At 41.8% G+C, this 23,592-nt stretch overlaps 1 protein-coding gene across 6 annotated transcripts in view; it reads left to right on the top strand.

Moving 5' to 3' along the window:
• Positions 1–228: 228 nt before the first annotated feature.
• emid1 (EMI domain containing 1) overlaps positions 229–23,592 on the top strand; it is a 63,158-nt gene continuing 39,794 nt past the window's right edge. For 4 of the 6 annotated variants that reach the window (XR_001662975.1, XM_007559116.2, XM_016674909.1 and 1 more), the window contains exons 1-3: positions 229–933; positions 7,136–7,249; positions 8,702–8,805. Coding sequence is in view for 5 of the 6 variants with exons in the window: in XM_007559116.2 (XP_007559178.1) it covers positions 767–933; positions 7,136–7,249; positions 8,702–8,805 (385 nt within the window). In the remaining variant the exon portion in view is untranslated. The remainder of the gene's footprint in view (positions 934–7,135; positions 7,250–8,701; positions 8,806–23,592) is intronic. The other 2 variants (XM_016674908.1, XM_007559117.2) reach the window with 2 other exon arrangements.

Below are 23,592 nucleotides of genomic sequence, written 5' to 3'. Positions count from 1 at the left end.
GAACCTCAGAGTTTAGTGAACAAATTTCACCCTTTAGACCAAGATATGCGCCAAAGGTCAGAAATAAAATTTTAAAGAACTTATGTTAATTTAGAAAAGGAAATAATTTAAGAGTATTTGACAAGACCTTGGAATAATTGAAAATTATATTTATCACTTTCTAATATGATATCGTAAAAAGGTGTGTGTGTGTGTGCGTGTGCGTGTGTGTGGTGCCAAAGAGTTGATGATTTTGGAGCCACCCAGAGAGGCAGCAGTACCCATGATTCATTCTGTGCGTTAAAGTGGCGTCGCCGTGAGCGCGCATTGTCCTCCGTGCGGGGCAGGGTGAGAAAGACCCAGCAGGCTGAGCTTTTAAAACACCGCAGGAGACTATAAAGCTGCTCCATGCCCGCTGCAGGATCGGACCTCAGACAGGCGGAGGAGAAGGGAGGACAGCAGTGTTCAAGGTTCAGCCGCGGAAATCTGAGCTCTGCTCAAGACGCCAGCGCCGCCAGAGTTCGACCCAGTCGTCTTGTCTCAGGGGAGTTAAATCCGACTGCTTTGCGGATGAATTAGTGTCGGACAGTTTTCTACTCATTTCCACTCAGTGATTATGCTGCCTGTCTTCCGTTGCCGCCCTGCTTCAGTTTGACACATCTGAGCTGGACCCGCCGGCCGGTCGGACTGATCCCTAACTGGACCAAGAGTTGGACTCGTTATCGAAAACTGTCCCGGTCCGTAGTTTAAATCCCCCCCTTCCCACACACACACACACACACACAAAATGGGATCCCACCAGCTAGACGCGCTGTTCAGGAAAAGTTTGCTGTGGACGGTGCTGATCCTCTGGATGTCCATGTTCGCTAACGGGACCTGGAAGACTGGACTTTACAAGGGATATTCAGCCGGGTCGCAGAAAGCAGCCACTCACACCTCAATCTACCAGAAAAAGTAAGAAGCGCACCGTCTTATAGTCACAATAGCAGTGTTTAGCATTTTAAAATGACTTGTTTACACACATAAAATGATTGGCATCTATTTTTGAACCTTGTGCGTGATTCCTTCACTGCGTGACTTGGGAGATTTACTCTCAAAACCATCCATCTACCGGTTCGTTGTGCTCCTGACGGTTGGTTTCCTTGTTCCTCAGCGGTCTCATCCTCACTGTGGCCCCGTGTGTCAAACCGCTTCCACTGTCCCTGGCATGATGCAGCCCCATCATCTGCTTTCTTTTGCTGTCGGAATTTATTTCAAGGTTCAGCTTCGTCCACAAAATAGAAGCTTTTGTGAGGTCAGGCTCCCCAGAATAAGTGGTTATTGAATTTAATAAGGTAATCATATCATAAAATGATTGATCGCCTTTATAGGGGTTTCGCTGACAGAGGTGTTTCTGAGCAACACCTCTGTGCTCAAAGGGCAGATTAGGTCTGTGTCAGAGTTCAGTACAAAGATGAGAGGAAATGTTTGTTCTACAAATAAGTATTCATAGGACTTTTTCCACATTTTTGTCATATATTGCAACCACAAATGTAAATACATTGTATTGGGTTTTTGATGGGACATGAAGTACCACATGCTTATAATTTCAAATTCAAAAATACTTCATTGCTACCAGAGGGGAATTAAATGTCGTAACTCGTGTCAGTTCAAATTTCTTGAGAGTTATTGTGGACAGTGATGACGGTGTGCAGGAAGGATCTCTCAGATCACTGTCCAGTCTGTTGTCCAGGTGAACACCGAGGTATTTCCATTCCTCATCCACTTTCACTTCTTCTCCCACGATGGAAATGGGGTTTGATCGAACCCTGTTTCTTCTTTGATCTAACCCCCTGGCATCACATCTTCTCAGGTGATGTGGGTCGAGCAGTGCTGTGTGGGATATTGCTTTCTAACATAACAACGCAGCTTCCATTCTTTGGTCTCCACGAAGCTTCGTCCAACCACCTCGCGTCTTACGCTGCCCTTTTGCTTCTCGCATCCATATGTTTGTTGAGGTGTTTACCAAACACGAGCCGCTGGGGCACCACAGCATCTGGGCTTGTTTTGGGGAGATGTCAACGCTTGTGTGCAGGAAAAAAAAAAGCTGCTGCTGTTCTGAATCGGCCGCTGTCCTTAGAAAGGTCAGAGAGTCTGAAGCAAAATGAAAAGGAGCAGTCTCTCGGTTTGGTCTGGTGTTGCTGTGTACGCACCAGTTAATGGTGTCAACCGGCCCATCCGGAGGGAAAAACGATTTCTCAATGTTTGTCCATGGCAGCCAGGGGATAAACGGATCTTGAGTAATTTTACGACATGTCTTTTTCAGTGATTATTACACTTCAGCGCATCACTATGCTACTAGGGTAGATAATTTGTTATTTCTGCAGTTTTCGACATGGTTGGAGATCTTATCATGTGTTCTGTGAGCATCTAATTACTCGCCTTGCTTATTCATTGAAGTGAAGGTTACTGCAGGTTTAAACAAGACAGCCTTTGATTTTGTCTTTTCAAATAACCTTAAATACATCTACTGCTCCACTGACAGCTGGCTACATTCCTGGCAGACTACTTATTGGATTAAGCCACATGTGTCAAACTCGGGGCCCCGGGGGCCAAATCTGGCCCACTATAACGTTTAATGTGGCCAAGATAACCTCTGTGTGTCGAAATACTACTCTATCAATCAAATCAAATCAGTTTTTATTTGTATAGAGCCAAATTAAGTCGGTGTGAAAATACTTTCAATATTGTTTTACTTTCTGAATGCAGAGAGAGCCATTTATTGAAATGCTAACAGTCTGTTAATGGGTGGTTTTATCAATACATTTTGCATCAACCAGGTTGGGTTTTACTTTTGCATGGTATTCATACTATGTGAACTTTTTCAAACTTCAACACAGGACATCCACAAACTAAAACGTATTTTATCTGGATTTTTATGGGATGGAGCAACACAATGTAAAACATAATTGTGAAGTTGAAAGAAAACAATGCATGGCTTTCAAAACATTTTCTTGAACTAGAACTGCAAAAGGAAACTTTTTGGTCATGATATGTGGATCACGATGTAAACTTCCTTCCTAGGAGAGTTGGACTTATAAGATGAGAAGCTCCGTCATCGAGTGCTGTGTTGGAGTGGAGCTGCTGCTCTACATTAAGTTGGCTGAGCTGGTTCATTCATCAGATCAGGATGCCTCCCTTTAGAGCTTCGCTGGAAACATCTCACCGATGGGAGACCCCCAGGACAGACCGAGGGAGTCTCCATCCCCTCTGGCCTGGAAACACTTTGGGATTTCCCTGAAAGAGCAACAGAGTGTTTCTAAGTGGAGCGATGTCTGGGTTTCCCTCAGGGATCTATCGCTATAATTTAATCTCTGATCACCACATCCAAGTTAAAAACCCAGTAAAGAACAGCTCTCCATGGTTTGTCAGTCGAGTCCTTTTATTTTTTACATTCATTCTTAAAACACTAGAAAATGCACAAACCCTTAAACAGACGGAGGGACAGCTCAGGTGTCCAAATCAGAAAACTCAAAACAGACAAAGACAAATGACTCTTCTTTGTCTTTGCTGAAAGAGTCACTTAGCTCTGACTTTGAGGACCTGTGTGTGCTGTTTTGATGATGCTGCACACTGACCATAGTATCCTGAACTAACTTAATATTTGTTAACTCCTCCGGAAATAAAGACTGAACATAACTAATGTCGGGTCTATTTTTTTCAGAGCGCCAGGAATGTAGAGCTCATTAATTTCACCTATACTCGTACTCTTTATTTGTCTTTTTGTCATTTTATGTTGAACCACATTCATCTTAAGCCTCCCCCTGTGTCCCATGGGACCAGCGCTGCTTTGTAATTGTCTTTTTTCCATTTCTTTGCTCCCGTCGGAGTTTGAGACCTTTCGGACAAAACGACCTCTCCTTTCCTTTGGCCGTTTGCTGCATCAGTCTTTTCTCCTCCTTTCTCCCCTGAGTGTTTTCCACTGACAGAAATCTAGAAAAATTCTCTCCTCACTGCATTTGCATTAGTCCCTCTTCTGTCTTCTGCTGTTGAGAATAGATGTCTGGATGGAAATGTTTTTCTACCAGAGAATCATCTGCGTTTCGATTTCGGTTCACATCGCAGTTGTTCCTCCCAGGTTCCCCTCCGGCCCCCATTGCACAGTAAGGAGTAAGTGTCAGCGTGCAGCATGTCTGGGTGAAATGAGGGCACGCTCTTTAGCTCCAATGTGCCTTATAAGCTTTTTCTTTGTTTTGCATCCTGTCTGCATTTGCATACATTAGAAATAAGAGTTCATTTCCCTTTTGTTTTGTCTGCTCCGTCACTTGGCGTCTGTGGCGCTGAGGAGCAGATGGGACAAAGCTGTGATTTCTTTCTTAACTCTTGGCTGTGGCTACGTGCGACGGAGACGGCGGATGATTTATTTAGCTAGGGCCTGCAGCATTCAGAGTGTGCCATGTGTGCTTTGAGACCTGATACTCACTGAGGGCCCACTTGGTGTTTTGCCAGAGAAACAGCATGGTGCTGGTGGGTTTCACACTTCATAACACACGGGTGCCTCCACTAAGGGGAAGGTGTTGACTATGAGCCATTTAAGAGTGAAGGATTTAGTGCAGCGAGCACCTGTGCTCCTTGTTACAGGAGTTTTCAGCATCTTGTCAGGAGAAGAGAGGATGAGTTTGCGATGTGTCAACTGCAGTGACCGCAGGTAAAGATATGTTTTTTGCAATGGAATTACGAAAAAGTTGTACTTTGTATTAATTCAAATGTTCTCAGCTATAAGAGCTGAGATAATAGCCATTGTCGTCTTCACACATGTGAGGACAGCCTGCAGTTTGCTTATTGCTGTGGAGCTGGATTTGAAGACTCTATCAAACAACCTGCTTTACCAAACCCACTGTCATCTGGACAAAGCGGGCAGCACTGTGAGGACAGTGTGCTTTGATTTATCCAGTGGATTTAAGGGTGGTGCAGGGGTAAAGCACACATCACAGGTTCAAGTCCCGACCTGGTGACCTTTGGCGCATATCTTCCCTCTCTGTCATTACCTACGTTCCTGTCTGACCACTCTCAAATAAAAGCCACTAGAGCCAGTAAAACCTTTTAAAAAGTGAATTTTTGAGCACAATTTAGCCCAGTTTGCTTTGTCTGAAACTCTAGAAGACAAACGGTGGAGGCCTTGGTAATCACCTGGATCCATGACTACTGACCGGTTTGTGTGTCTAATCAGATGGTCAGCAACACAGGAGCACCACTCTAATCACTCCTTTTCACGCAGTACACTTCAGATTTTCAGCACAAGTCAGACTCTGGTCATCTACAGAAACACTCGGGTGACTCTGCGGTTGTCTGATGGATCAGAGATAAACAAGAAGCTGAGTATAGTGAAACAATCGTCTTAGAGGGAATATTAGAGCACCCCTCCCGCTCAGCTCCTCCAGACTAGCGTCAGTCTCAGATACTAAGCAATTAACTCTGCTGAGACTATTGCATAAACTACTTCTCAGTGTAATGATCCTGCGAACATTGTAAACAACGTAATGGAGAGACGTTGTTGTGATGATGCGCTAAATTCAAGAGCAGGAACTCCTTAAAGAGACAGAGACCCAATTTCAAGGAGTTAAGTTGAGAAGTTAAATTTCTTTTAAGTTATGCTTGATATATACAATATTTTTTTTAATCAAAACTGAAGGTAACATAGTTACTTGATTGTGCTATAACCTATCACTGTGTGCCTGGAAAAAGCATAATACCGCCTCTCTGAACATGATCAACATACAGTGAAATTTATAACAAACAAAACACTTCTGTTTGGCATAGAGGGACTTAACTGTGGCACAGGGGATTTTTTATTCAAAATATGTATTAGTTAATAGGATAATGATAATAATAATAAAAAAATATATATATATATATAATATAATATTATTTTGCGTAAAATTGTACAACTGAAATAAAATATTAATTAATCTTAGATTTTTTTCACACATCTTCACTCAACATGTGTTAAATGACCACATGCTGACATCTCAAGACCGCTTTAATGTTTAACAGTCAAGCAACTGTTCAGAACTGTATCCCAAACCTCAGTCTTGTTTCATTTATTGGATCAAACGCTGTGGGAATTTCCTTTTCACCTACAGCGTACATGCAAAGAGAGGGAAAACTGGGAGACCATAAACCCTTCCCCCAGTTTCCTCCACGTAACCCACGGGAACCGCCTCTGTCGTTCCCAGGTGAAACCTCCTGTTGGCCTGGGAAACTCAGACGTTCAGCCCGTTCGTCCTGGATGCTCACTGGCAGCAGAACACACGAAGCTTGGTCTTTGCGTGGTCTGCTCTGTGGTTTCTGCAGCTTCCGTCTATACATCCATCGATTGTGCAAAAACTGATCATGCTAATTGTTCCCTTGTTTCTCTAACAGCTTGTCGTTCAGCAGCTTTCCCACGTTTTTTTTTCTCCTCATAAATGAATGCCATGTGATTTGTGATTAGAGAGATGGGTTCAGATGTTGGGTTTAAAGCTAAATGTTTCTCGGAGTCTATCCGACTCTTAAAAAGAGCTTTCAGACAGAATTTAACTAAAAACCTATTAATTCTCAGTGTTTTTATATCTTGCACAACCAGATGTCTTTTTAAGACTGCTGCATTAAAAGAAAGTATCACTTTATGCTTTGGGTACCTGCGCTGTAAACACGTGGCCTCTAAATCATCTGCATGGTTTAGTTTCTCAGTAGCAACAGTGAGTCCCAGTAATGTCTCAGAAGCCGTCTATGGGAAGGCGGTGAACTCGTGACCCGGCTGTAACCCGTGTTAAAAATCCACTCCAGAGAAACTCCGCCTCCTCCGAGACCCCAGCGCAAGCGGATGTGCATTGATAGAGGACCAACGTCAGTGTAAATACAGCCCTCAATGCGCTCATTGGGAAAATTGTGGCTGATTAAAACCATGTAAACACCACGAGGAAGTCTCAAAACAAAAGGGCGGGGGAGGGAGGAACAAAGCAAACCAACTGGGGCTGCATGGCTAATTAGCTTTTGTGACAGCATGTGATTGAAGACGTTCGTCTCGGCCAAGTTAAAGAATGCGATTTTGGTTTTTATCCACAAGCAGCGAATGCTCATTCTGCCCTTATTTACAGTTTGTATCTCTGTTTGGCTTGCCCGTGTGTTTCTGCAGGAACTGGTGTCCTCACACAGTAACCAAGACAGTGACCTGCCAGGTGCAGAACGGGACGATCCTCCAGCGGGTCTACCAGACCTGCCGCTGGCCGCAGGGATGCTCAGGGGGCAGGTGAGAGGTCGAGGGGACCTTATGGACCCCGCTCCGCAACTCCGTCATAAACCCTTTATCTTCATCTGTTTGAAAGCAGACACAACTCTATAATGATTTAGTTCATGCATTTTTACAGCTACTACAGATGCACAGTGTTGCATAGGGGTTGAAAGCACAAAAAGGACAAAACAGAGCAACTTTGTAGTACTTTGTCCAGGCTTCCTGTTATCTGCTTTACAGGGTTAGTTTGGGGTTTTGGAAATTAGGTTTTGCGACGTATTTACTGGTAATCGTTTCCTTACCTGCAGTGGAAAGATGTCATTTCACCATGAGCTTGATGGAAAATTAAGGAACTAGCTAATCCGCCTCCTCAGCTCATTTGAGGGATCCACTGTCAGTCAGGATGATTTTCAAACAACTACGAGACCTGGCAAGTACAGGAGCGTACTTTCTAAGCATATCTTTATTTATCATGTATGAAAATTAAGAGGCTACCACTGGCCTTTGAAGTAACTTTTGATAGAAATACAGATGTTGTCCTGCTTGACAACAGTTTGCTGTGAAATTGTAGGCTTTCTGTATCTGCTAACTTTCTATCGCGCTGATTTGAACTGCCTTGTTTTGAGTTAATTGGCCAACGCGTTTTCTGTCTGACTGGATTTTAGCCATTCAGACGCCCAATAGAGCATCTTCCTGACGCAGATAATGGAGTCATAATCTTACCGTCGTTTCTGGTGACTCTCACCTACTTTCCACCTCACTGGACGTGTTTTAGTGAACATCTTTTCACCTTTCAGTCACATTAAAGCCAACTTAGTTTTACATTTTAATTCAGTGACATTTTGGTGCATTGAGACAGTTCAAATCCTTTTGCTTCAAATGTGCTCTTAAGAAGTCTTTGTTTGAAGGACCAGATTGTGCCACCCCTCCACCCACACAATACAAAAAGAAGTGGGGAACCCGGACCCTCCCTCCATGTGAATGTGAAAAGCATAGGGGAAGAAATTACAGAATTACAATTCAGCCCTACTGCTATTTGTTTTGTATACAGATTTTATAAAAGAACAGATAATTGTAGGTCGATATAGATGTAAAAACCTGATTCAGGCAGTGCTGAGAGCAACCAGACACGTTGTAAAACATTTCTACGAACAGCGCTGTTGTTATCATAAGTTGGAGTTGAGGTACGGTATGTTCATCAATTGGAAGAAGACCTAATTTTTACGTTTCCAACTGGCCGATCCAGCTAAAAGTCAACACACTTTTGTCAGTATTTGTTTGTTGGTGCATCAAAATGAGTAAAAAGTTGAATCATTTATGATTAACCCACGGTTTATTCTTCTCACGTTAAAGACTTTGGACAAAATATGTAAGGATAATTTTGACAGGTGGCCCAGATGCACAGAAAACAAGAAAAAGAGAGTGAACAGTTGATTCTAATCACACTTATCCGTTTTGTGTGTTTTTCAGCTTTAAGACAGTAGTGAGACCATCTTACAAAGTGGTGTACCGCACCGTGACCTCACTCGAGTGGAAATGCTGTCCAGGATTCAGCGGCACCGCTTGTGGAGAAGGTAGGCGATGACTAAAGGAGGATTTTTTTTTTTTTTGGGAATATGGACATGATTAACAAAGGACGGGAGAGAACACTTGGACCTTTTTTTCTTTTACCGTTTTCATTTTCCCTTCTCTTTCTCATCTGGCTGACTCATCCGTCCCTATTCCTCTTTTTTCATTAAAGCCTTGTAGCCAGCGTACTGTATGTGCCCTCCGCTGCGCTTGTGCAAGTAATACTTTCAAACAGGAGTGATTTCCATTAAGCTTATATAAGGCAGCCTCTGTCCCTTAAATGAAGTTACGAAATAAGAGGCTGCGGCCTCCTCGGGGCGAGTCAAATACCTCGGTTCTGTTAATCAGCTGTAATGTCTTTATTCCAGCAGTAAATTTACCCCGTCAAGGCTTATTCTATTCTGTGGTTTTTATTTTTTATGATCCAGCTGGAACCAACTCTTCATCTTCTTAAAGTGCCATGCTCCCAGAACTGTTTTCATTTCTCAGCTCACACACACACACACACACACACACATGCACACACACACACACACACACACACCCGTAGAGCATAATGACTTTCCCTGGCACTAGTCTGCAGGTCTCGGCCGTCTGGGGAGGAGGGTGGGGCATCTGTTTATGTCGTGACCCAGAGCTTGAATGGGTGTAACATAAATTGTCAGACCATGCATGACAAAGGACAATAAATGTTTACAGTGGTTAAAGTGGTCCCTTTTTTGTGGTGATGAAAACGGAGGCTGTGCACTTCTTTTACGCTCGCTCTCCCAGGTGGACCCTCCCTCTGGTCTGCGGTCTGCTGCGGCGCGGCTTCAGTTTAAGAAAAACATCTCCACTTCTCCCCGCTTGCTTAAACTCGCACACGCCGAAACCACCCAAATGCACCGCCTGATTTAAACCCTCCCCACTCTCGGAAGGCAAAAAACACAGATTCTCAGTCCGACAGCGCAGACTTTACTTAACAAAAGGAGAAAACACACACAGAGTGAAACTGGGAGGAAATTATCCAATTAAGTTGTTGCTAGAGGAGATTCTCCCCCTCCCCGGGTTGTCATGGCAGTGGGGGTCTACCGAGCCAGCGGGGGATGCTGGGATTAGCCACTTATCAGACCGTCGTTCCGGGTGGCTCAGATCAGAGACGCTGCTGAGTAGCAGTGACAGCTCCTATTCACGGGGCTTTTACTCCTCTGCACTGTGGATGCCATCCAGGGCCACCGGCACTTTGTTCTGCTCCTGCCTCGTGAGCAGAACCCCGTGCCAGCGGAGAACCTGATACCCCACTGCTGTCTGTCTGGTTCTGCTACTTAAGGAGAAACAAAGGCCCGCTGCCACAGGGGCGAACCTGGAGGCCAGACCCCGCTTAAAGTCTGGAACCGTAGCGTTGCCAAGTGAAAGTAAAAGGCTGCAGTTCAGTGGGTGCAAGTTTGAAATCACGTCTTCAGAAAACCAGTGTGGATGACAGTGAGCACCTCTTAAGACTTGAAGTGCATCTGATTTTTAAAAAGTCATAAGAATCTAACCTGCCTCGATGTTGAAAGGGACGAATTCATCTTATGAATTAATGATTTCAATTTTGTGTATTTTTAAGATCTCAGTTATTCTGACTAATGTTTTTTTTTAACTATTTTTTTTACACAACCTACCTCGGTACACCTTTTTTATTCATTAAATAATCTCTGGTGTAAAACTAATGTAGCATTTAAGAAAAGGAACATTGCATGTTGGTGTGGGGCTGCGCTGCTGCTTGTGAAAGTCCAATAATTGGTTTGTGACCACAAATTCATTTGCACTAAAATTATGTAACAAGACAATGATTCAAAGCACACCAGCAAGTTTTTTTTTTATCTGAAAGGTTAAAAGTAAAGTAGGGTCCTAATCAAAGTCTGGAATTAAAACCAATTGAGATTCTGCTGCTTGATCTTTAACAGAACGTTTATGATCGAAAACTCTCCCACTGTTTCCAAATTAGAACAGTTCTGCAAGTAAATGGGGCCCAAAATTCATCCACAGCTGTGTAAAAACTCACTGCCAGTTGTCACAAACGCCAGCAATCCAAGTACAATTATTTTAATGAGCTGAAGCAGCTCATCAAAGTAAACTGGAAAAATAAACCGCAAACTGGAAACAGACAAAGTGACAAAAGAAAAGCAAAAGCAGGAGAAATCTGTGAAAGACCAGATACTTCAAGGCACCGTGTATGTAGGGTAGCAGTTGTATTTCAGTCCTTTAGTGAACTTTAATATTCATCCGTCCGTCGTCTATCCCTGCTTATCCCTGCAGGGCCTCCAGGGTTCATCTCCAGCAGTCATTGGGTGAGAGGTGGGTTACACCCTGGACACGTCGCCAGTCAATCCTAGACTTTATAAACAATGTGACAAGTTAAGTTGTGTCTCTGCCTTTTGTAACTTTTGTGTTTTCAGGATAAGCTTTACTCTGGGAGTGGCTCAATGATGGGCAGTTGCAATATATCCAGCATCAGTTCAGACTGCATGAGAATTAGTCGCCTGCGTTTCAGATCGGAGTTGGACGAATGCTTTTTCACAGCCCTTAAAGGTGTGAGAGGAAACTCTGACTCAGCACCCGTAACTCCACAGGTCTGGTCTGGTGTTAAATATGACATGTCTCTGTTTCGGTTTTGGATTGTTTGTCTGCACAATCAGAGCAGGACTGTGCAGAAACGGATTATACAGCTTCGAGACAAGAGCTTGCTTTGACTATGGCAGCAATTTTTATTTATTTATTTATTTTTTTACCCGTCATGCACAGAATGAGAGGCTCTAAGATCCAAAGATTACGTCACATAATTATTGATAGACAAAAGTAACGGCGTAAAATAGCAGTCCAAGAGGCAGGCATCTTTCACATTAGCCTTCTTTCTCTTTTCTCTCTCACCCCAAACTCTGAACTTGGCTGGAATTCCAGCTCACTGGTGTAATTACTGGGTCTTAATTGTTTTCTATGAGGTTTGGGAAATATTGTCTTTCTTCTGGACCTGGAACACAATGCTCTTTATCTCTGATTGAGCCAAAAGGGAAAAAAAATAAAAAAATGGGGCTAAGTATTTGCAGATGGAAGCACTTTCATTGCATGCCAGAAACAGGGATTTAATGTATGCCTGTTTGGCTTTGGCATACCAAGAAAGTAAATGCTAGTTTTCAGTGGGGATATCTCAGCTTATGCCACATTTAACACAAATATCGAAATTGTACCTCATTTAGAGGTAATTTTGTGATGAGAATATCAAATTTAGTCCTTAGAAGCAGCATTACTACATTAGAGCTGACTTGAAATGCCTCAGGAAAGGGATGAAGGGTGATTGCACTCTCAGCAGTCGTGTCTGTGAATTTATTAGGTTAACATTTTTGACTCTTTTTTTTTCTCCCATCTGCTGATTTTGATAGATTTTGAAAAGTGTGAAGATGACACTTTACAGAGGCAGCACTTAATACGTTGGTTCGGATTCTGATTTATCGACCAAAAGCACTCGAAAGAAATATGGTGGCAGCTTATCGCAGGAGGAGGCCGCCGTTCGGGAAACGTATGGGGGGGAATACAGAGTTAAATTAGCACGGCTGTCAAATCTTTACAGGTCTGAGAGGAGGTAGGGTGGTGGTGGGGGGTGGGGGGGTGCCCCATCTACTCGTATCTCTCTGCCGAGCGGAGGCTGCGGTTTTTGGGTCACAATTACGGCATGACCGCGAGGCAGAGGCACGCCGTCAGTAATAAGCTGGAGAAATGTAATCTGTGTTTTCACAGCTCAGAGCAGCTTATCTCAGGCCTGCACGCTAAAACCCCGCGCTTCAAACATCAGTCAGCTGCAGCTTGCTGTTTGCAAAGGAAGAGTGGTGGTGCGTGGAGGCCGGCGTACAGTATTCGTTTGCCAGAGTCAGCGTGTGGGTGGGAGAGCGAAGCGTCGAGGATTTATATACAGTGAGGGATGCAGCTGTTCTGTGTGATTAGTTGCTTTAGTGGCTGCAGGTTTTAGTAGCTGTGAATGGAGCAACTCCACCCTGAGGTCTGAGGAGATGACCTCAGCTCTAACCGCTGCTAGACCACACGGGTCTGCACCGTCAGAGTAATAACGCAGAACTTCAGCACCTCTACGTCCAGCTCTGCTGCTTCCAGCCACATTCCCAGACGTCCTGTGCGTTTGGATTAGCAGGTGTTCCGTAGCCTAGGTTGTTCTTTCTTGATCCGGTTGATTCTGATGTGAGGTGTTGTTGCACGCTCCGGCTTTCTCTCACATGTTTGAGAAGAAAATATTCAGCACGCAGCTCACATGCAGAGTTATTTAAATGGACGACCAGCGCAAACTGGAAACAGTCAAAGTTGAGACAAACCAGATTACACTGAAAGGTGTCCAGCACAGTCACCCTGTGCTGGCTAGCCCAGAGGAACATTACCTCCATTAAGCAACACACATAAGTGTCAGCCAGTCATAAAAATAAAAAAAAAATATATATAATTTTTCCTTCTTCTCGTCTTTCTTCTCTGTTTTATTTTGTCATTAGAAAGTAGTTACTGTAAAAGATTCAGATATGTGAAGGCGGGAACCGTATCCTGTAGATACGTTCTGCTCTCTGGGACCTACACTGGAAAAATGCCACAAAGCATTAATCAAATATTAAGATTTTATGTGACAGAACAACACATAGTTGTGGCTTAGTGGGAACCAAAATGAAAAATTACACATTTTCTTCCCTTCTTATCTGAAACGTGAGGGTGCATTTGTATGCAGTGTCGTGTTCAGGGGGTTTTGCGACACACAAAATGTTTTTCATGAATATGTGAAAGTAAATTTTTGCCCTCAGTTAAAATGCAAACAAAACACATTGAACTTTGTGGTAATTTGACAAAAATGTGTTGAGGTTTACTTTTACTTCATACTTATGGGGGAGAGATATTTAAATTGAGACAATGTTACTGTAAAAATGGCTTTATTTTACTCCAATAACACATAAAGTTGCTTTTTTTCAGGTGTAACATTGATGCAGCCTAACTACAATTTTCTCTCTTCATTTTGTTCATTTAAGGAGACGAGAACAAAATGTTGAGATCGTCTTTTAGGCAAATTATGAAAACATATTTTCCCGTCCTTTTGTTATTTAGATTTTTTTTTTTTTTTTTACCTCGTTGCTGAGCCTCTCCCATTTTCTTCTAATCCAAAATAAAAAGCTTGTAAATCTAAGGAAGTACAGCTGCACAGTCCTTTCACCAGACCTTCGTTAAAGTTTCATGCACCCTTAGCCTCGATTCGGAGTTAAAGTTTATGTATCTGGGCTCCGGGCTGGAAATGTCTCTTCTGCTTACTGATTTATTTACGATTTCGCAAGACTTCCAGTGAGAGAACACAGAAAACTGCTTTTCCTGCAGTCGGAGGGAAACGAGGCACGCACTCAGTGCTGCACGAAACTTTAAAGGATGGCAATAGACACGCACACAAACACACGGACACAGGAGTAAAAACCAAGGCTTTTCCTCTCGCCGCTTGACGCCTGAGTGGACCGATGTGTCGCCGCCTGACAGATTGCCCCATCATGAGCAATAAGAGGAAAGATGTTATCTCCTTTTTTTTTTTTTTGTCCCGCTGATGATCAAACTAAGCGACCCAGAGGCAAATTTTGTAGTTATAAAGAAAAACCTTTTTTTAAAAAAAACTTTTTTTAGCTTTTTAAATCCTCTCCATGAGTGAAGGTGTGGAATGTACCTCCTTCATTAAAACTGCATTAACTCCATCTGCTCCCTTCTTTCATGACCATTTCTAACCATGCATAAATACACTGTAGTTTTGCAGGATGTAGGTGCCACATATTAACACAGCACCATTGTCTTTAGTTGGACTGTGAGACGGTAATGAACCATATTTGAACGCCGTTCTTGGGACAGCGGCAGCATTGATGCAGCATGTAGGCTCCCTGCAGCTGATGAGCTCAAAGGATCTAATCTGAAAGCTGGAAATCCCTCCGACAACCGTGAATGTTTTAAATCACAACATAAGGCACATACTGGCTCCTGCTGCTGGATTATAAATCAAACTACAGTAGAAAAGTTTCCTCCTTTGTCCAGTGCATTTCTTTTTCAGTGGTAAAAACCAGTTTCTTGTTTTTTTTGTTGTTTTTTTATTTAAATATGACTTAGGACTGAGCTGATGTGTATTTAGAGCTACTTAATTTTACTCTTTTGAGCACAAATGCACAGAGAAGGTGGCTTGTGGCAGCAAATCAATCTTTTTTTTTTCTTTTTTTTTGTAGCTTGATCAGCCTTGACCAAAAACTGAGGCAAAAATCCAGAGGCATTAAGGTTTGGTCACTTGGTCACTTGGCGACAACACTGTACAGGCCAAAGAGAGCTTAAAATCTCAACACTGTAACCATTTTGGCTTTGTTTTAAAATAGTAGTAAACCCAGTTGATTTTTCACACACAGTGTGACATCGCCTCTGCTCTGAATCTAAATAATTAATGACAGATCATGACTGGCAGTCAAAAACAAAATAAAAAGCTACAATAAAGTTCTTAAAATAGGAATTGACTACAATTTCAAACAGCAGAGCAAAAATTGGATTTCAGCGACAAAATGATGCACTTGTATAAGCAACTAACTTACTTTTAATTCAGCTTTGGAAATGTGGTTCGGTTTGATTAATTCCTTGGCCGGACAGAAATATTAGTTGTCTGGTTTAAGGGTTGCAAAAACATTTAGATAAGTTGGTATTTTTAAGAATTCCACATAAACCATAAATATTCATGTTACATATAGATACCCAGAATTTCTAATTTGTCAAATTAGACACAGACTCCCTTTTTCATACGCTTACATCAGTCAGTTGCAAAAGTTTCCTGTGCAACGCTGTAACCTCTCCCTTCACTGCTGCCGCTGCCCGCCTGCTTAGTGATAAATAGAGCAGAAAAATAAAAAGTACAATAACTTTCTTAGATCGGCCTGTGGTTATTGTAGTTCTTTTGTTGCTGTAATAAGTTCATAAACACGTATAGAGCCACATCAGAGGGACCTCGGTGTTGTGGCTCCGTGGGTGGGGATTTTATGAACCTGAACTACAAACCTTCTCCCAGCCAGAGTACACTTAAGCGCAAACAGACCACCACATCACAGCCGTCTTGTTGTGACAACATCTTTTATGGCCTCTTGCCCTCCAACCCTCCGGCTTTGGGTTCAGTTTCCCACCAACCAAGAAGCTCTTTGCTGGTAGTTGAGCTTTTCCTGAGGTCATGGCTGTGGCTACTTCTTTTGTTTTGGTATCCAAGCGTAAAAACAGAACAAAATATCGGCCGTTTTGGAAGTGAGAACAATGGAAGCGAGACTAGATGGCCAGAGAGGTTGATATTCCACGTTTTTAGTGGTTAGTAATTAAGTATTTAATGAATGTTTTTGCATCTTATAAGAATACAATCACAAACTTCAGTGTATTTGAAAAAAAAGTGCAGTTTGAGGAAAAACATGTCATTGCAGTTAGTTACCTTCATAGATAGCCCTGCGTTTACCTCCATCTGTTTTCTCGTGAACCCTGACCTCCATCTCTGTGTCTGAATATGATGCTGCCATCACCGTGGTGCAGCCATCACCGTGTTTTAATGTGGTTTGTATGTAGGCCAAGGTGATGGATCTTGGAATCATGCAACCATGTTTTTCCACGGGTGTCCCTTTCACTTTGACGACTTTATGAGAAAAATCAACCGCTATGATATTACAAAACACCCAACAGTCTAGCTGGGTATTTATTTAGGTTTAATTAAAACGCTGTGTTTTAGCATTTTAAACATTTAAATATCTTCTAACTAATTGATATTTTCAGGTTTATTTATCGGCTTTAGTGAGATCAGACTCTCTACAGTTTTTTTTTTTTTTTAACTTGCTTGTTCCACTCTGGAGCCAAAAAGTAATGTGCTTATGTGTCTGGATGTTTTGGGTTTAATTTTTGAGAGCCTTGATGTTCAATTCAATTCAGTTTAATTCAATTAAACTTTATTTATCCGCTAAGAGCAATTAAAAGCAGCAGCAGTACATATAAACGCAGACATAGCTGCATAAAAACAGCTTTAAAAAGTGCAATAAACACATAAATACTAAAAAAAGAATTATAATTGGTAACATTGATAAATAGTTTTAAGTAAGGGTGGATCAGAGTTGAGATGATGCATTTCCTTTTTTTTTCCCACTTCTGGAGTCACATTCATACAGGTTATTACGGGTTATTAATAAAGCTGCTTACTGTCAACATACAAATCCACTGTTTATTAAATCGGCTACCTGTTGCTGCTGACTGGAGGACTAGCGAGGCTCAGCAGGTTGAAATCATCAACTATGGAGTCCAACTCTGAACCTGTAGGTCCAGGTTTAGAGCTGGACTCTCTAAACCTGCATCTACGGATGGGACCAACAACCAGAGTTGTTTGGACCCATCAGGACCGACCAGCTCTGGTGTTTTCACTGGGCCACAGCCTGAATGCCCATGTTGGCTCCTTCACCTCAATCACGGCTGTAATCCCAGTCCAGAGAGCGCGCATGTGTGTTTCAGCGCGTGCGTGCGTGCGTGTGTGTGTGTGTGTGTGCGTGTGTGTGTGTGTGTGTGTGTGCATGCGTGTGCGTGTGTGTGTGTGTGTGTGTGTGTGCGTGTGTGTGCGGGGGCGTGTGGGTGAGTGTGTGCGTGCGTGCGTGCGTGCGTGTGTGTGTGTGTGTGTGCATGCGTGTGCGTGTGTGTGTGCTTCTTCGGGTGTTTATGGTCCACTCAGCTGTTCATGCTGATCTCACAGTGAGGGCCTTGCATGAGGCAAACTCACAGATTTCTGAGGCATTAAAAACACCTGCTTCCCTTGAGACACATACATTCATCTAGTACATATAGAAAAACACATGAATCACACAATGAATGCATCACATGACTCTGGTCAGTCAAGGCTTATAAAGGCTGTGAATTCAAATTAGTGAGTCACAGCAGTAATGAATGTGATTCACGACACTCTGAGAGGATTCATGAGGCAGTGCAAGTTTACACAATTCTCAAACGTGTTGCTAGTTTAGAAAAATAATTTGATTAGAAAGAATTTGAAAAAATACTGAGTCCACCTTAGTGGAAGATAAAACCAGTTCTACTCTCACTGGGACTTGTGTCTTTTTTTTTTTTCTTCTTCTTCTTTTTTGGTTAAAAAAAGAAAAACTTCACTTTGCTTTGTTTTTCTCCAGTGTCAAAATTACTACCAGCTTTCTGCAGACAGTATTTTTTTTTCTTCCAAACTATACAGTGAAAACGATAAAACATAAAGCTACTTGTTATAAATATTGGTGGACATGAAGGGTAGAAGGTTACTTAACAAGTTGCAAAGAAGTAGCAAAAATGAACAGATACTGTTGGTAGTTTTCTCTAAAAGGAGAGGAATTGAGAGGATGGAGGAGACTCCATGTACTTTCTGTACTCTTCAAAACCTGCCTGAGCATTAAACTGCAATGTTACTATAAAATTCAACAAAGACAATTTGAGGAATCATACCCATCTAAATCTAAACATAGTGCAGGGAAAATGTCATTTTAAAGATTTTAGTTCGACAGAGTCATTGACTGTCCATTAGTTTGCTGGATTTTGAGCTAGTGTCAAAATTTACCAAAACAGTATTCTGTCATTTTAATTTATTTCTTTAGATGATTAACTTTATATGGAAAGTGCCTACTGATGAACATATAACTGTATAAATGATCACTGAGCTGGTTTATCGTAAGCTATTGTTTGAGATGGAGTTGAACATTTTAAAGGTGACATATTCTCTTTTTACAATTCACATTTCTTGTATTTGTTGTTTTTGATGCAGCTCTGACATTTTTTATATCCTTACAGAACCACAAAGGACATTTTTACTTTACTCAGATTTTCACTCAAAAAAAACAAACAAACTGTAAAATAAAAGGCTGAAGGGTTTTCCAAGTCGGGATTTTAGATTGTTGCAGAAAATGACAGTTTAATTTGCAGGCTCAGCTACGGCTGCTTTCTGTCCATTTATTGATTAAATATAATACCAATAAAGAAACTTTTCAGCAGACCAATCAGTAATGGGACTGCCTGAATGGGAACATAATTTAGTAGTGTTGTCACAAAGTCTGCATGCACAGGAAACCCCCTAATAAATCTGGGTTAAAGTTTCAGTCCGAATGCTGAAATGCACCCGCACTAATTTGGATAATGACATCCAGCAGAAGACATATACTTCTCGTTTTACGCATTTATGGAGCTGAAGAAAATACCACTTCAGCTTCATTATGATCCGGCTGTGAATGGCGGCTCTCCTTTGGGAGCATTGTCTGAATAGGAAATTCAGTGAAAGGTCTGAGTTCACACTTGTGGAGGTGAGACGATCTGGTTCTGAATCACACAAAATGGACTCTCTGACCGCTTTCGAAATGATCGCCCACTTTGGACGTCTCTCTTTATTACATCCTACTTACAAAAGACCGAAAAGGATTATTGTCGGATAATGTGTTTTGTATGAACCCTCCACTTCGCCAGTGTAAACCTAGCTACTTGTATAAACAGAGCTCTATTGAAGCGGAGTCACTAAATCTGCAGCCAGATGGGTCTTTTGACCCAGAGACAACATGGAGAGTTACAGTTTGTCCTGAACGTGTGTAAGCTCAGCCCCCGTCTCCCTTTCCTTCCTCTGATCTCACTCAGGCCAGCAAGGGATCATAATTTATTCTCTCGCTCTCCGATGGAAGAAAAGATGAGTGTAAAATGAAAACTGGTGCACTGGGTAAGGAGTGACGGCGGGCGAAGAAAAAACCTGGACGTGCAACTTCGTAATAAGAAGCAGGATGCTGCTGATGTTTTAAGTCGGAGAAAGAAAATGTTTTAAAGACGTAAGGCTAAAGGAGGAAGCTAGTATTCTTCGGCTGCACGTCTTACGGCTCGAAGGAGGACCAGGATGAACATTATCCATGCATGCACCACAGGGCAACAAATATTTTGACATATCTAAACAAAGTAAAGTTATTTAGGTTTCTGCTTCTCGTTTGGTTCCCAGTCGGTAATCCCCTCCTCCCTGCTGCGGGCGAATAGTGGACCCAAAAAAGACAGAGCAGAGGATTTAGGGGTTCAGGGATTTGGGCTTTCTGGCACAATTATAGTATTGTCCCCGTAAGTGGCAGCACTGTAGCTAGGCTATGATAAGAAGCTTCTCGAGATGTACTCATTCTGAGTTTGTCTTGAATTTCACAGACATGTCATGGCTTTGATGCCGAGCGACTACAATGTGCCTTTTCTACTGCTGCTGTATCAGTAAATCAGCGGAAGGACCGCAGGAGAAAAGTGCCGCAGCATTTTGAAGGGAGAATTATGTGCACTTTGTATTTAGTTCTGTCTTCGAAAGATCCGCTTTTACCCCAGCTTTCCTCCGTCAGGCCTCACTGGACCCAGAGCTGTCAGTGTCCAGTGTAATTATAATGAAGGCCCTGCATGCTCTCAGGGCCGCTTATTGAAGGAAGAGGGAAAGCTGTGAGATTAATTACAAACAAGGCTCTTGATCGTTCATCCGTCGGAGCGGCTCTTTTTGCCAAGGTGGAATTCCTCTCATCTGACTCCACCTGAGATGTGAAGAAATATTAGATGGAGGCAATACTAGTTCAGACTGGGGGGAGGCAAGGCCACTGGGCGGGTTGAACTCAACCAGCCACTGAGCAAGACGGTGGCAGTGGAGTAAGGTTTGACTTAAGCTGGAACTGTGGAGAGAGGGTGACGGTGAGGGGCTGCAGGCAAAAACATAGTCTGGGACATAACTTTACCCTGTTTGCACAAACAAAAAATCTAAATATTACTCAAATCTTCTGTCGTTTTTCAGAGTTTTGATTACAGCCTGAATAACCAGAGTAAATGGTGTCTTTGTCCCTAAAGTCAGTAACTATCCTGGGAGATTTAGCTTTAAATATTCAATCATACCAACATGTTTCTTCTTAGTGGAGGTAATTTGAACGTTCGTAGTCCGTTTGAGAATCTGTGGAGGGAGCTAAAGATTAGGGGCTAACACTTTTCATAAACATGACATAACATCTGTCATGAACATGAAAAAGTCTTTATGAATATTTATGACAGTTGTCATGAAGTGTCTTTTGGTAAATAATGACACTTTTAATGCAAAGTTTCTCTAAAAGTTGCATTGAAAGTCCATTAAAAGTCCCAGCTTTGCATGATTTTGTAAATTATGATAATTTAATGCAAAGTTGGCATTTTTAATGGACTTTCAATGCAACCTTTAGAGCAACTTTGCATTAAAAGTGTCATTATTTACCAAAAGACACTTCATGACAACTGTCAAACATTCATAAAGACTTTTTCATGTTCATGACAGATGTTATGTCATGTTTATGAAAAATGTCATGTCAATCTTATGCACACCCCTTCACGTAAAGTCTTACTGATTAGGGTGATGGGAAGCAGGTCTTCCAACCTCAAAGCCGTCAGTAAAGATAAGTTCACCCATCTGAAACAAAAGTTTCAGTTGAATTCAGTGATTTTTAAATAAAAAATCTGGGATGGTTTTTGAATATTTTTTGTCTTAATTTTACATTTTTGAAGAGACTGGTTATTTGATAGCATAATTTTTTGACACAAGTGATTCCTTCACTTCTTCACCAGTGATCTGGCAAAGGCTCTTTTAGCCTTGATGAGCTGTGAGGTCGCCGAGTGTAAAAACTGCTGATTGCATTAAAACTCTAGAAGAGTCAGCCGTTTTCACAGTCTCTATGACTCCGCCAGAGTGGACAGAGAGAAGTTATCACCATAGTTTCTCAAAATAGGGATTTGCTTTCATTCTCACTCGTTTAGATTTTATAGATGAATTAAAACTGTTGCTCTCCGTGGGAGAGCAGGAAAAGGGAGGAGGACGTGAAATTGTTTAAAGTGACTTTCCTTTTCCATTTGTGCAGATGATGTCATGTATATTCTGCAAAGTGCTGTCATCTTCTTTAAAGTGGTCTTGTTTATAGATTCATTATTGTGTGAAATGCCTTTTAAATGCTGCTTTGGTCTAAATGGCTGTAATTTTTACAGGTTTTATAAGTAGTTTAAAGAGTCTGTAGATAAAACAGAGCACAGAGTCAGCACAACTTGACTTCATTGTCTTAAATTTTATAGTGGAACGTAATCTTAAAAATATATTAAATCTCATTATTCAGTTAAAATTACTTGTATGCCAAGGGCAGATGTTGAATTTGAGAGTGTGTGTTTTTTTTTTTTTTTTGGTTTTCCAATGAATCTTGAGGTCTTTTCTTGGCAGCCACTCTTTGTTTAAGCTTGATTCTGTTTAGGCAGTGTTAGGGGAGGAGAGGAAGACCATTGATTTCTCTCACACTTACACACACATGCGTGCACACCCACACACACATGGGTTTAATTTTTCACATAAGCTGAAAGGGAAAGTAAGATTTGCATCTAAAATTGTGCTACTGAGCAGAAGAAAAAAAAGAACATCCGTCTGCACAAAAAGGATGCTGTGTGTGCATTTACAGCAAATATGCCCACATTTCTGGATATGTTTTAAATTAAGTCCAAACGATTTGCTTTGGAAGTTCTAAGACCGGAGCTATTTGTGAAGTAAATACTATCTGCTGAAAGCTGAGATAGGAGAATAGAGAGGGAACCAAGTGGCCTGTTTTGCTGTTAGAGTTGCAAAAACACTGGGAAGGAGTTGGTACACGAGAAGGTGATGTATGAGTTCACATCCAGGCCACTTTTGCTCCATGAAGTAAAACTTTTTGCCCCTGTTTACATCAGACTTCACAGCTTAGGTGATTGGTAAATCAACCAGCTCTTTTGTGAAGCCAGCAGTGCTGCAGCTTTCAGCAGGTGGTACTTTTTCCTTTTACAATCTGTGGGATGCATCTCTTTTCTGTCAGAGTCAGAAGCATCTTTTACTCGCTCTAATGTACAGAAACATACATTTAAATGTCAAAAAATTGAATAGTGGCAGTTTTAAGATCAGATTTTTCTTTAAAGGGAGACATGTACAGAAAAAAAAGGATGAAATCATGATCATTTCATTTTTATTTTGAAATATCCCAACTTAGCTTAGCATATATTGGCATTGACTGTGTTGTACTTATGTTTAATCAATTGTTCTGATCTTTAAATGAGTCGGTTTACAGTAGTGTCATGTGGCATCAAACTACCAAATAGCTTATTTTGTTTCTTGTTTTTTGTCCTCATAGCTTTTTGACTTAGAAGCAGCATCCTGACTGTGGCTTTTCCTTTATGCAGCCAGATGTTCTTAACATTTAGGGGTGTTTCTTTATTGCTTGCATCTGCTGGACTTGACAGCTGTAATTGGGTCTTTATGTATTTAGTGCAGTCTCCTCTGTGAGTCCAGTGTTGAAATGAAATAAATGGCGTGTACAGAAAGTTAAACTAAAGGGATTGCTTTGCAAGTTCCCTCATTGTGTATGGTTTCTTCTTGTTTTAAACAATGAAGACATTTCCAGGTAAGACCTTGGGCCATTTTTGTCCAGGTTGGCTAAAGTATCATATAACCCAAGGTCATTCTGACCCAAGACCTCCAGCTCTGTTTCAAAGCCCAACTCGCACTGCGGCGACAAAGGGGGAGGACAGAAACAATACATACATCACGTCAGCACTCCACATTCCCATAAATACTAACTCCAGACAGATAGATGCTGCAAACGATGTCACATGGGAGACATATTTAGTCGAGACAAACCAGATGTTTTATCTCATAGTGTGTGTGTGTGTGTGTGTGTGTGTGTGTGTGTGTGTGTGTGTGTGTGCGCGCGTGTGTACGC

This window comes from Poecilia formosa, unplaced genomic scaffold, assembly GCF_000485575.1.
Source record: "Poecilia formosa unplaced genomic scaffold, Poecilia_formosa-5.1.2 Scaffold103, whole genome shotgun sequence".
Taxonomy (NCBI): Eukaryota; Metazoa; Chordata; class Actinopteri; order Cyprinodontiformes; family Poeciliidae; genus Poecilia; species Poecilia formosa.
The sequence above is the reverse complement of the archived record's forward strand: the minus strand, read 5'-3'. Positions and strand labels throughout refer to the sequence as shown.